At 38.3% G+C, this 13,908-nt stretch overlaps 1 protein-coding gene across 1 annotated transcript in view; it reads right to left on the bottom strand.

The window, feature by feature from the left end:
- The window catches only part of IL1RAPL2 (interleukin 1 receptor accessory protein like 2), a 633,564-nt gene that overhangs the window by 537,165 nt on the left and 82,491 nt on the right, over positions 1 to 13,908 (bottom strand). The window contains exon 4 of the mRNA XM_061137577.1: positions 11,688 to 11,841. Coding sequence (XP_060993560.1) covers positions 11,688 to 11,841 — 154 coding nt within the window. The remainder of the gene's footprint in view (positions 1 to 11,687; positions 11,842 to 13,908) is intronic.

The following is a 13,908-nucleotide window of genomic DNA, read 5'->3' as shown; positions in this document are numbered from 1 at the left end:
ACTACTACTACAATGTTCTATTTGGTCCACACAGTGCTCAACAAGCAGGGATTTTCACACAAAAATCCAGACTTCTAGCATCTCTTCAAAAATTAGGGAGCCTAGCAGCATTGGGTCCTTAATTTCATATAACAGCAATCAGATAGGGCTGAGTTGGTACTGCTAAGACTCTCCCCAACTTGCCCCTCCCTGTGGCCTCACACAGTCACTCAGGTATATGACCTGCCTGGCTGCTAGAAGTATTTAAGTACTGATTAGGGGATTTCCCCTTCACTGGCTTAGATTCAGCCATCAGCATTACATGTTTTTCCTTTTATAGAAGGAATTGAATCAGAGCTATTTCTTCTGAAAGCCAAAACAGTGGATTGGCAAATAAGTATTTAAAATAACAGGTTATTTCAGGGATCCGTGGGCTACCTTTGTGTGCAATGCAGGAATCCACCTGCAATGCAGGAGACAGGAGTTCAATCCCTGGATCAGGAAGATCCCCTGGAGAAGGAAATGGCAACCCACTCCAATATTCTTTCCTGGAGAATCCTATGGACAGAGGAGGCTGACAGTCCATCGGGTCACAAAGAGTCAGACAGGACTCAGTGACTGAGCATGCACATGCACAGAATACAGAATACCATAGACCTGAGCTCTGAGGCACCATCTTTGGAGTTCTCCTTGGGGTGTATCTCTTTTTCTTCTGGCTCAGAACCCAGGGTTAAGGGACTATGGACAGTAGGGTAGGATAGGAAAGTATCGTGTTAGGAATCAGAAGATAGGGGTTCTAGTCCTCGCTATGCCATTCACCAGCTCCCAGCCAAGGGCAAATGGCTTAAACACTCTGAGCTGAAAAAATTAACTCTGTGGAAAAATATGAATAATGATAACAACAACATTCTTTGCTGCCAACTCCATAAAGTTCTGTGAGAAACAGAATGAGGTCTCAGAAGGGAAACTGTTTGGAAATCATAAAGTTCTCTATAAAGCTGTCTTATTTGTACCCAACTGAAGCACTCATCGATGAAATAAACACCCAACCCATCCACGCTACACATAATGTCTGAGTACTTACTATGTGCTCAACACTTGGGGACATGGAAAAGAATTAGTCAACAAATCCCTGTCCTTAAGGAGCTTAGAGACTAGTTGAGCACATAAAAGATAAACAACAGAAAATAAGATTATAATTGTAACATAAAGTTAATGCTTGTTAAGTATCTTCTTGGAACTGTTATATTGATACAGTCATCAGTGGGATGCCAATAGACTAGGTACTTACTTGACTACTCACTTAGCTTTTTTTTTTTTACAGTTTGTTCCATGAAACAGCATTCTCAGATACTCTCAACCAGGGGAAGAAGGGTTATGTAGCCTTAAAAGTTTAGAAAATTATTTAGAAAAAGTTTTAAATAATTATTTAACATAATAATAACTTACATTATTTAAGTTATTAAATAATTATTTAGAAAAAGTTTTAGAAAATTATAATACATATTAGACTATTATATGCAATAAGATGCCTCGAAATGCCTTGCAAAAAGAAAAGCTATATAACTTTGACCCAGCAGATTAACACATTGCTACAGAATCTCTCTGTATTCCCCTCTCTTCCTTTCCTTTCTCTCTCCCAAAAATAACTACTAAAATCTCTTAGAATTGGAGCTCCATAGAATACAGTTGGAGAATCACTATTTGTCCTAATGAACACATTTAAAGTTTTCACAGATTTCAAAGGAAACATAATTCTGTTTCTACCCATCTCCTTCAAGAACCACATTAGAGACTTGGATCTTACACTCCTGGCTGCACAGAGTAGGCACTGATTTATGTGATGATTATTCTCTACATACTGAATCAATGTTGTTTAACTATACTATTCTCCATTGATTAAATGGAGAATAACTAACTTGAAATAATTGCCATAACTACAATGAATCTTAGTGGATTCCATTTTTTCTCAACATGGATTTTCTATTAACAGGGTCATATGGCACCAAAACATACAGCTTGGAAAATTCCATCTTCTGTATATTCTTATTTCTCCTGGCACCACACTGTTCCTTGTTTTTATCCTGGCATCATCCTAAATTCTGAGTTAATTACACCATTACTACTGATCTCATCTAAAGTGCTCACTGAGAGATAAGGATTAGGCTCCAAAATGTCAAGTGTATTCTTTCTGGGGTTATCTAAATTCAACCTGAAGGAGGAAACAGACAGAACAAGCTTTATCTTGAAAGCAGGACTCCACCTTGGGTTGGACTGTGGACTTTGAGCTATATCCCCAGTATCTATGGAAACAACATACCAACTGGAAAACGAGGCCCCCGGGGGGAAGAGTCCCAGGGTTCATACCTGGACTCTCTGTCACCTAAAAGAATACCCTAATTATGTGTGTAATCAAATAGAATCATAAATTCTATCTACACTTATTGGGGCATGACCACAGGTCTATTGATAATTGTCCACTCTTAACTACCTAGGCTGAAGACATATGAATCACAGGTTAACATTGATTGTATCTTTCTTTTTCCTTTATTCAGACTAGTTTCAGGGAATTGGGGTGGTGGGTTTGGGCACATACACTTAGGGTATATAAGGTTTTCACAAAAACTGGTTGGGGTCCTTGGCTAAGAGGAGACTCTGCCTTGGGCCCACTGGTGTAATAAACTGCACTCCACTATCTGCATTGTCCTTCTGAGTGAGTTTGTGTTCCAGAACATGTGGCTACAACAAACCAGGGACTTATTGAAGACCGAACAGTTAATGTCCAAAAAGGACATCATAGTAGAATGGTACACAAGGTGATCACTATTTTGACATCTGTTTCAATGTACATAATACATATTGATAGATGAAATTGGTTAGTGTTTGGCGATGTTTGAAAAGTTATATTTGAGAGTTAGAAAGACCTAGATTCATATCTGTACTTGGCCCATTACAAAGTATGTGACCTTGGGACATAAGTTCACCCCTCTATGTTTTAGTCTCATCTTTTATAAAATGGGGAAAACAATAATATCCACTCTCATATGGTTGTTGTGATGAATAAATGAGAAAATGAATGTCTGCACAATGTCTGCTACATGGTGAGCTGTCAATAGACATTAAATCTCTGGGGGCCCCTAATCTGATTACTTAGTTGTTGGCTTAGAGATCACTTCTCCTGTTGTATTATTATCACTCAGTCAGAATCTCCATGTTTTAAATTCCCCCAACTCTCCACCAAATCTTTAAATTCCACTGTTTTTCCTAAAACCATTCTCTCCCCAGGGTCTCAGGATTAACAATAGAGGCATAAAAGAGCCAGAGTTCAGGAAAAGTCTGTTTTCAAATCTGATGCAAAACTACTTCCTCTATGTGTAAATAGATGCCATTCTCCACACCAAAGGAAGATTATTCTAACAGGCTATGCAGTCTAACGGACATCTGCAACAATGTACTACAGTTGGTTTTAACTTTGCAAAGTGAAATTAAAAGCATTTACTGAAGCCATGGATTTGAAAATCTTCACCAAAGACTTCCAGTTTGCAATTTAATCAAGTTTTGTATGTCCAGATTGATTTGCTGCTATTGCTTATAGTAATCTAGCAGCAAATCTTTGTAACCTATTCATAGAATAAACCTCTCTTTCCAAACATGACATTCAGACACCAATGGGTTAAGAAATCTCTTATCCCTAATAACCGAAGAGTCTTACTTAAATCAGGAACTCTAGAGCTGTTTAAAAGAATCAGGAGTAGAGGCATTATTTGCATATTTCCCCAGAGAACAGGTTAATGTTTATCCTAAATAGTCAATATGCATTTCTAAAACACTGCATAAAATAATGTATTTGTGAATGATTTGTCAGGTGAAGGGTGAATTATATTCTAAATACAGTTAATTAGTGTTGGCTTCCTGCTTGGGTTCATTTTGGGAGCTCCTGTAATTTATGACTGTCTTTGACCTTCTGAAGGCAGACATTCTCCTTTACTATAATAGGAAACCTTAGCCCATAGGGCTTCCCTTGTGGCTCAGCTGGTAAAGAGTCTGCCTGCAATGTGGGAGACCTGGGTTCAATCCCTAGGTTGGGAAGATCCCCTGGAGAAGGGAAAGGCTACCCATTCCACTTTCTGGCCTAGAGAATGCTATACAGTCCACGGGGTCGCAAAGTCGGACAAGACTGAATGACTTTTGCTTTCACTTAGTCCATTATCCTTAGTCCACCTGGCTTTCCAGGTGGCGCTGCTGCTGCTAAGTCGCTCCAGTTCTGCCCTACCCTGTGCGACTCCATAGACGGCAGCCCGCCCACCAGGCCCCTCTGTCCCCAGGATTCTCCGGGCAAGAGTACTGGAGTGGGTTGCCATTTCCTTCTCCCCAGGTGGCGCTAGTGGTGAAGAATCCCCCTGCCAATGTAGGAGATGTGAGAGATGTGGTTCAATCCCTGGTTGGGAAGATCCCCTGGAGGAGGGCATGGCAACTCACTCCAGTATTCTTGCCCGGAGAATGCCATGGACAGAGGAGTCTGGCAGGCTACAATCCATAGGGTCATAAAGAGTCAAACACAACTGAGGGAGTGAACACACTTATACAGTCCATTATCTTGCTCACCCTCTCCCACTCCTCTTCTCCTTCTTTTGTTATCACCTGTTTTACATTCTCATATAATCAACCTTCCCTTCTCTCCTTATCACTTCGACTAGCCTTCTGCACAAAATTCAGTGTGACAATAGAGGGGAAAAAAAAAAAAATCCTTAGCAAAACCACCTGAAATATACTGTGGGGAAACTTAGTTGTTAGCATCTTTGGCAAATGACCTAAATACAGCATTATATACATTATATATGTTGTAAAACCACTCCCTATTTATCTGCAGCCTCCAGAAGAATAAAAAGAAATGTCTATAATAACACTGTACAAGTCTGCTATGATTTAAATATTAAAAGTATTACAGAAAAGTTGCATTTTAACAAAACCCTACTAAAATGCAGTAGGACAGCTGATTATTTAAATAAATCTTATGAAAACTTCTTTTGTATTGAAAAAAATCATTTCATAAAACCAATTATTGCCTTCTAACTAATCAGTTTTGAATAACTGGATCTTTTTTTATAACTGATCTATTTAAAGCAAGTAACACCAATAGACTTTAAGAGAACACTTGTTTCACTGAAGAAATATTTCTCAGATTTATAAATTTAAAAAACAGTCAGAAATTCATCTCTTAAAACTTGCATAGTTGCAATACACAATCTTAAAAATCTCTATCTACATGATTTTGTAATTAAGCAATCTTATGAATTTTGTATTAAAATTCCTAGCCCATGCTTGCATATTGCTAAACTCAAAACAAGTATGAGCAGGTTACTCTTTAAATAATTCCAGCATTATATTTTGAAATATGAGAGGATAATCTGTTAATTCCTCTTTAATCAAGGAAAGGAAGACTAATACAATTAGACAATATTGCAAATAAAAATAAATCTTCACAGAGCAACCTCTTGAACTTCCAAACCAAGAAGCCATTTTTTTCTCTATGTCAAGTATAACATTTGAAGTGTGTAAATAAATACATCAACTTGATATCTTATTATATGAACAATGGCTCAAGGATACGTTTGAATTATTTTCTTCTAGTATGTAATACATACAAGGTACATTTTTATTTAAATAGAAAATAAATAAATTATTGTTTCAGTGTCTGAGGTTTTATCCTCACCCTCCCTTGACAGATTTTCCTTAGTGACCAAAACTCTATTTTCATAATGAAGGAGGAAACAGACAGAACAGGCTCCATCTTGAAAACAGGACTCCATCTTGGGCTGGACTGTGGACTTTGAGCTATATGCCCAGTATCTGTGGAAACGACATATCAACTGGAAAACCAGACCCCCCCCCCCAGATGGAAGAGCCCCAGAGCTTGTAGCTAGACTCTCGCCTAAAAGAATACCCTAAGTATCTGTGTAACCAAATAGAATCATAAATTCTATTATGCTTATTGGGGTATGACCACAGCCCTATTGATAATTGTCCACTGTTAACTGCCTAGGTTTAAGGCATATGAATCACAAGTTAACTTTGATTGTATCTTTGGTTTCCTTTGTTCAGACTAGTTTCAGAGAATTTGGGGAGGTTATACTTAGGGTATATAAGGTTTTCACAAAAACTGGTTGGGGTCCTTGGCTAAGAGGAGACTCTGCCTTGGGACCACCGGTGTAATAAACTGCACTCCACTATCTGCATTGTCCTTCTGAGTGACTTTGTTTCCCGGAATGCGTGGCTACAACAATAACAGCTCTTAGGAGCTTAAGTGAAACAATTTGGGGCCTATAAAAATTAGTTTTGGGGTATATGTGTGTGTGTGCATGTGTGTCTGTGTGTGTATGAACTAACATGCTTACAAGGGGATCAAACCTGTGACTGACTTCTTTAGCATCGTTCCCTCAGCTAACATTTCTCAAAGCATGATCCTTGAAAGGCATACAAAAGAGTCCCCAGGACAGAAAGTTAAATTTCCAGTCTCACTGATGTACTATGTTAGAATCTGGAAGAGATAAATGGGAATCTGTAATTAAGGGGTCTCAATTTTACCACCCCTGGGTTTTCTCATGTGGTTCTGATGCACATTAAAATCTGAAAAACTGGGGACTTCCCTGGTGGTTCAGTGGCTAAGACTCTCTGCTTCCAATGCAGGGGGCCCGGGTTCAAAACCCTGGTCAGGGAACAAGATCCCATGTGCTGTAACTAAGACCTCATGCAGTCAAATAAATAAATAAATATATATTAAAAAAAAAATCTGAAAAACTCTGAGAGGTAGAGTTCAGGTGAACTTTTAAATCCCTAGTTCAACTCTTTTGAAATTTTAGGGTAAGTGAATTAACACCTTATAAGACACCCCAAATAAGTAGCTCCAGTTCAAATTTTCCAGAATCTACAAATAAACTAAAGAAACAAATATACTGTCACCATAATCCAATAGATGAAAGCATGAAAGAGGTTTGGTGTTTACTTTATTCTGGTCTGACTTAAAATATAAGCCAAACACTAGAACGTGACAAAGTTTACTAAATGACTCCCAAATGGAAGTGTTCTGAAAGCATTTGATAAGAATTTTGTGATTCTGGTTAAAGTGATGATACTGCAAGGATCTGTGCATGGTCAGGTCACTTATTGATGATGTAAAACTGCCTCTGATAGATTCTTCTGCATGCATGAGGCAGAAGTCTAGTTCATATTGAGGAAATCAGAAGCAGATCTTTGCTATTTGGGATTGACCCGATATGGTAGTTATTTTGAAGGCTCATGGGGGAAGCAAAATATAATTCTAATCAAAATAATAATTCAAACCTTCACAGGAGGTACTTTATAAACTAAGACTAAGAATGATTATTACATACGCATACTTTATAAAGTATGTATATATAAAAGTTTTAATGAAAATATAGATTTACACATTTGTTAATATTCAGAATTTAGAAAAAGATGAAAAAGAAACTAGTTGACTCTCAAGGATCAAAAACTTAATTAAATATATGAGTCATAGAAATGAACTTACTAAGCAAGTATCATTTTTAGTAGACTGATTTTAACACTATCCCCCAAAAGTCAGCTAGCTAGACATAAACAAAAGATACTGTAGAAGAAAATCTGTATTTCTAACATTAATGAGAATACGCTATAACTAACTAGTTGATGTCAACATTAGATAGTTAAATGGGTAACGCTCAAGTACATTAGTCATAAATTAATCACTGCAGTCAATATTAACACTTTTCTGGATAATGTCAAATTTTACCATGGCTCAAATTGTATCCACAATACAAAAATGTGTATGTAAATTCTTACATACATACACACATCTAAAACATATATAAGAAGAAGAAAGTGAGTCCAGACTTGCTCAGGGACAATAGTCCAGCTCAATTCAGTTCAGTTGCTCAGTTGTGTCTGACTCTTTGCGACCCTATGGACTGCAGCACACCAGGCCTCCCTGTCCATCAACAACTCCTGGAGTTTACTCAAACTCATGTCCACTGAATCAGTGATGCCATCCAAACATCTCATCCTCTGCCGTCCCCTTCTCCTCCTGCCTTCAATCTTTCCCAACATCAGGGTCTTTTCCAATGAGTCAGTTTTTCACATCAGGTGACCAAAGTATTGGAGTTTCAGCTAAAACATCAGTCCTTCCAATGAATGCTCAGGACTGGTTTCCTTTAGGAAGGACTGGTTGGATCTCCTAGGAGTCCAAGGGACTCTCAAGAAGCAAATGAGTCCAGACTTGCTCAGGAACTATAGTAGGTGGACTTTTTGTCACAGTTTCTTAAGGTCCATCACACCCACTGTCAGGGCTAACTTATGGTATTAGGTTTTGCTCCGTTTTGCTGATAATCAATTTCTAATATTCTCTACCAGGTAAGAATTTTATGAGTATTTTTCTTCCATTATGAGAAGATTACTAATTTACACTTCATTTGTACTTCAGGTATTAAATACATGTGCTGTGTTTAGTTGCTTAGTCATGTCTGGCTCTTTGTGACCCCATGGACTGTAGCCCACCACGCTCCCCTGTCCATGGGGATTCTCCAGGCAAGGATACTGGAGTGGGTTGCCATGCCCTCCTCCAGGGGATCTTCCCATCCCAGGGATCAAACCCATGTCTCCTGCACTGCAAGTGGATTTTTTACTGTTTAAGCCACCAGGGAAGCCCATTGTGTATGTATGTATTACATATATATATATAATACATATGTACATGCTATTCATTTGGAGTTGCTCCAATTAAGAATCACTAGAACCTCACAGTAACAACACTCATTTATGAGAAATTCTGTATAAATGATATTTTGGATTCAGTCCAAGATGATTTCATTCCAAGAGCCCAACAGTGCCTCATTCTGAGGCAGCCTTCAACTTACAAGGAGATTCCACATATGGGTTAAGTCCACATTCTAAAGTGGTCCCAGCATATCTTTCCTGTAATGCTTAGTAATGATCAGTGATACCCTGAAGAGTTTAGGACCTTACATAAAAGTGGAGAACAGATATGCAGCAGCTGGTAACATGTTCACTAAATTAATTGCCCATATTCCACATAGAACTAACACCCAAAAAAGATGTCCTTTTCATTATATGTGACTGGATTGCAAAAGTAGGAAGTCAATAAACACCTGGAGTAACAGGCAAATCTGGCCTTGGAGTACAGAATGAAGCAGGGCAAAGGCTAATAGAGGTCTGCCAAGATAACTCACTGGTTATAACAAACACCCTCTTCCAACAACATAAGAGAAGACTCTACCCATGGACATCAGCAGATGGTTAACACCGAAATCAGATTGATTATATTCTTTGCAGCTGAAGATGGAGAAGCTCTATACAGTCAGCAAAAACAAGACCAGGAGCTCACTGTGGCTCAGATCATGAACCCGTTATTGACAAATTCAGACTGAAATTGAAGAAAGTGGAGAAAACCACTAGACCATTCAGGTATGACCTAAATCAAATCCCTTGTGACTATACAGTGGAAGTGAGAAATAGATTTAAGGGACTAGATATGATAGATGCTTGATGAACTATGGACGGAGGTTCATGACATTGTACAGGAAACAGGGATCAAGACCATCCCCAAGAGAAAGAAATGCAAAAAAGCAAAATGGCTGTCTGAGGAGGCCTTACAAATAGCTGTGAAAAGAAGAGAAGTAAAAAGCAAAGGAGAAAAGGAAAGATATACTCATTTGAATGCAGAGTTCCAAAGAATAGCAAGGAGAGATAAGAAAGCTTTCCTCAGCAATCAATGAAAAGAAATAGAGGAAAACAATAGAATGGGACAGACTAGTGATCTCTTCAAGAAACTTAGAGCTACCAAGGGAACATTCCATGCAGAGATGGGCTCAATAAGGGACAGAAATGGTAGGGACCTAATAGAAGCAGAAGATACTAAGAAGAGGTGGCAAGAATACACAGAAGAACTGTATAAAAAAGATCTTCATGACCCTGATAGTCACAATGGTGTGATCATTCAACTAGCGCTAGACATCCTGAAATGTGAAGTCAAGTGGGCCTTAGAAAGCAACACTATGAACAAAGCTAGTGGAGGTGATGGAATTCCAGTTGAGCTATTTCAAATCCTGAAAGATGATGCTGTGAAAGTGCTGCACTCAATATGCCAGCAAATTTGGAAAACTCAGCAGTGGCCACAGGACTGAAAAAGGTCAGTTTTCATTCCAATCCCAGGGAAAGGCAATGCCAAAGAATGCTCAAACTGCCACACAATTGCACCCATCTCACACGCTAGTAAAATGATGCTTAAACTTCTCCAAGCCAGGCTTTAGTAATAGGTGAACCATGAACTTCCAGATGTTCAAGCTGGTTTTAGAAAAGGGAGAGTAACCAGAGGTCAAATTGCCAACATCCAATGGATCATTGAAAAAGCAAGAGAGTTCCAGAAAAAAACATCTATTTCTGCTTTATTGACTATGCCAAGGCCTTTGACTGTGTGGATCAAAATAAACTGGAAAATTCTGAAAGAGATTGGAATACCAGACCACCTGACCTGCCTTTTTGAGAAACCTGTATGCAGGTCAGGAAGCAACAGTTAGAGCTGGACATGGAACAAAAGACTGGTTCCAAATAGGAAAAGGAGTATGTCAAGGCTGTATATTGTCACCCTGCTTATTTAACTTATATGCAGAGTACATCATGAGAAATGCTGGGCTGGATGAAGCACAAGCTGGAATCAAGATTGCTGGGAGAAATATCAATAACCTCAGATATGCAGATGACACCACCCTTATGGCACAAAGTGAAGAGGAACTAAAAAGCCTCTTGATGAAAGTGAAAGAGGAGAGTGAAAAAGTTGGCTTAAAGCTCAACATTCAGAAAACTAAGATCATGGCAACTGGTCCCATCACTTCATGGCAAATAGATGGGGAAACAGTGGAAACAGTGGCTGACTTTATTTTTCTGGACTCCAAAATCACTGCAGATGGTGATTGCAGCCATGAAATTAAAAGATGCTTACTCCTTGGAAGGAAAGTTATGACCAACCTAGAGAGTATATTAAAAAGCAGAGACATTACTTTGTCAACAAAGGTCCGTCTAGTCAAGGCTATGGTTTTTCCAGTAGTCATATATGGATGTGAGAGTTGGACTATAAAGAAAGCTGAGCACCGAAGAACTGATGCTTTTGAACTGTGGTGTTGGAGAAGACTCTTGAGAGTCCCTTGGACTGCAAGGAGATCCAACCAGTCCATCCTAAAGGAGATCAGTCCTGGGTGTTCTTTGGTGAGACTGATGTTGAAGCTGAAACTCCAATACTTTGGCCACCTGATGTGAAGAGCTGACTCATTTGAGAAGACCCGGATGCTTGGAAAGATTGAGGGCAGGAGGATAAAGGGAAGACAGAGAATGAGATGGTTGGATGGCATCACCGACTAAATGGACATGAGTTTGGGTGGACTCCAGGAGTTGGTGATTGACAGGGAGGCCTGGCGTTCTGTGGTTCATTGGGTCGCAAAGAGTTGCACACGACTGAGCGATTGAACTGAATCCACATAGAGATTAGCACTACAACTTATTAATTGTGACCTTCACAACTATTTCATTTGTAGATAATGCTAAAGTCACAGCAATTTACTCTTTGTTTGGAAACTTTTTCTTCCTGTACCCAATTATACTTAAAATCTTATTTGCTACGGTTTGGTAAAACTAATGCTTACCTGTAACTTTCAATTCAGTTGTTCTTCTTACAAGTTTTCCTTCATACTTAAGCTCACAAGTGTAATTTCCCCCATCTTCTTCTTGAACCTCCTGTATTAGAAGAGCATTTCCTTTCTGTATTATGATGCTTCTCCACATTTTTGGCTTGCATTCCTGCCGAGAAAATGTTTTCAATTAAGCAAAAGAATAAAAATTTATATTACTAAGTCTTAGTAGTCTCAGTTTAGTAGCTATACTTTTTTATACTCTTTTGTTTAGTTTTCACAATACATAGCTAAAGAGTTATATCAATGACCAGAATACCTCACAAGGGAATCATATTGTATCCAATTGAAACATCACAACTATAATTCTAAGAATCACTTTAAAGGTGTGATCCTAAGAGCTGAAAGTCCTTAAAGACATACTGCAAAAACAGAAAAGCATACAAGATCTGCAAATGCAAAAGAGGTAGAGCAGTCACTAAATGGCATTTAGTGCCCTGGTTCTTTTATATAATAGGGATATGTACTAAGAGTTCTAAGAGGACAGTGTTCACTAAGCAACATAATAGACAACAAGGGAGTCTTAGGCATTATTAAAACCTTTTTTTTTTATTAAAAACTTTTGATTGGCTTTCACCGGCAGTGATTTCATTACTTCTTATAGTAAAAACTAATAATAACATTCAAAAATCTCTCTCTTCATAGTTAAGAGATCTATTGTGGGGAAATTGAGGGTAGGGAAGGGGGTCAAGAAAATAAGCTTGAGGAATTCTCTAGAAACATAGCTAGGTTAAAATAAGGACGCACTTTGATGAAGTAAGGTGATGGAGAAATTATCCACTTACTTTCTGAGTTCAGTGATCTGTGACCAGAGAATAGGATTTGGTTTTTAAGGTCAATTCTTCTGCTCTCCTGACAAGAATGTGTTGCTACTGGAATTGGATTTACTAGAAATGAAGAGCTAACACCTTTCCATAGACTGACAGAGATACAATAGCAGAGTTTGTAAGAATAGTCAAACAAGTGGTTTTGGCTTTTGATAATTTTCTTAGACTACTTTCTACATATTGTTCCAGTTTGTCTACCACACATCTCAAATGTTCAACAAAAGTGGTGGTCAAAAGTTATATAAAGATTAGTGAAGGTGTAGGGGACAGCTGTGAGGGGGCAAACTGAATTGAAAGTGAAATATTTTATCATTTAAATATTGGCTCAATCAGTTAAGGCAATTAAAAAATTGATCATGAGGCAGATGACCTGAATAATAGTTGCAGGCAGTTTCTACTTCCCCCCTGGTACATACAATATATCTTCTACTTCTTCCTCTCCCCACCCTCATTCCTACCCTCTGCACACATATCCTAAATATTGATGCAAAAGTAAAATTGGTACTGACTCTCACTTCCCAGCCCTGCTTTTGCATGAGTGTGTACACATGTTCATAAAAAGATTTGGGAGAGTGAGTACCCATTTATTAGTTTTTACTGGAACAAAATTTTTTCTGCAATGATAGCAGTTTGGACAACAAAATACAAAAACTGACGCTTAAGTTCACAGGTATAATATTTAAGAGATAACCTTGCTTCATGTCTGATACAACTACCCACACACATTGTCAGAGAGTAAATAAAAGTAATAGTATCTAGGATGTCTAGATATAAAACTGCCTCACTCCCTAGGGTCTTTCCAAAGAACACTTAAGTGTCTGTCTGAAATTATATTACGTACCATGTCTGGCGAGGTTTATCACCTATATGAGATTTGCTTCTGAGTTAAACCTTGGGATATAAGGTTTCTGGGAAAATGAAGAAGAAAGACTGAATACAAAGAAAAAAAATGGTCCAGCTGCCACTACCGTCATACAATAATAATCCACAATTATTTTCGCATTGCTTCCAACTCTGATAGCCTCAGATTTCTAAAGAATCATTCTGAAGGTCATTAAACAAAAATATGGTCCCTCTGGCCACTTTGATAGGAAAGGGAAATGAAAATGGAGCCGCTTCACTTTCACATAGCAGCAATAGGGGCAGGCAAATGAGTCCACACATTCATTTCATTCAAAGACAAGTGGCATCATTTTCTAATGCCATTTTTTGGGGAGAGTCCATGTGCAATTAGCTCTGACTAGTTTCATTTTCTCTTCATACTGCTTTGTTTTTCCCCCACAAATTAATGTTTAAAGAATGTACAGGAATCACAAAATAATTCCTGATGAATAGCCTGGAATCTTCAC

Source organism: Dama dama, chromosome X, assembly GCF_033118175.1.
Source record: "Dama dama isolate Ldn47 chromosome X, ASM3311817v1, whole genome shotgun sequence".
Lineage (NCBI taxonomy): Eukaryota > Metazoa > Chordata > Mammalia > Artiodactyla > Cervidae > Dama > Dama dama.
This window is presented reverse-complemented; position numbering and strand designations above follow the sequence as displayed.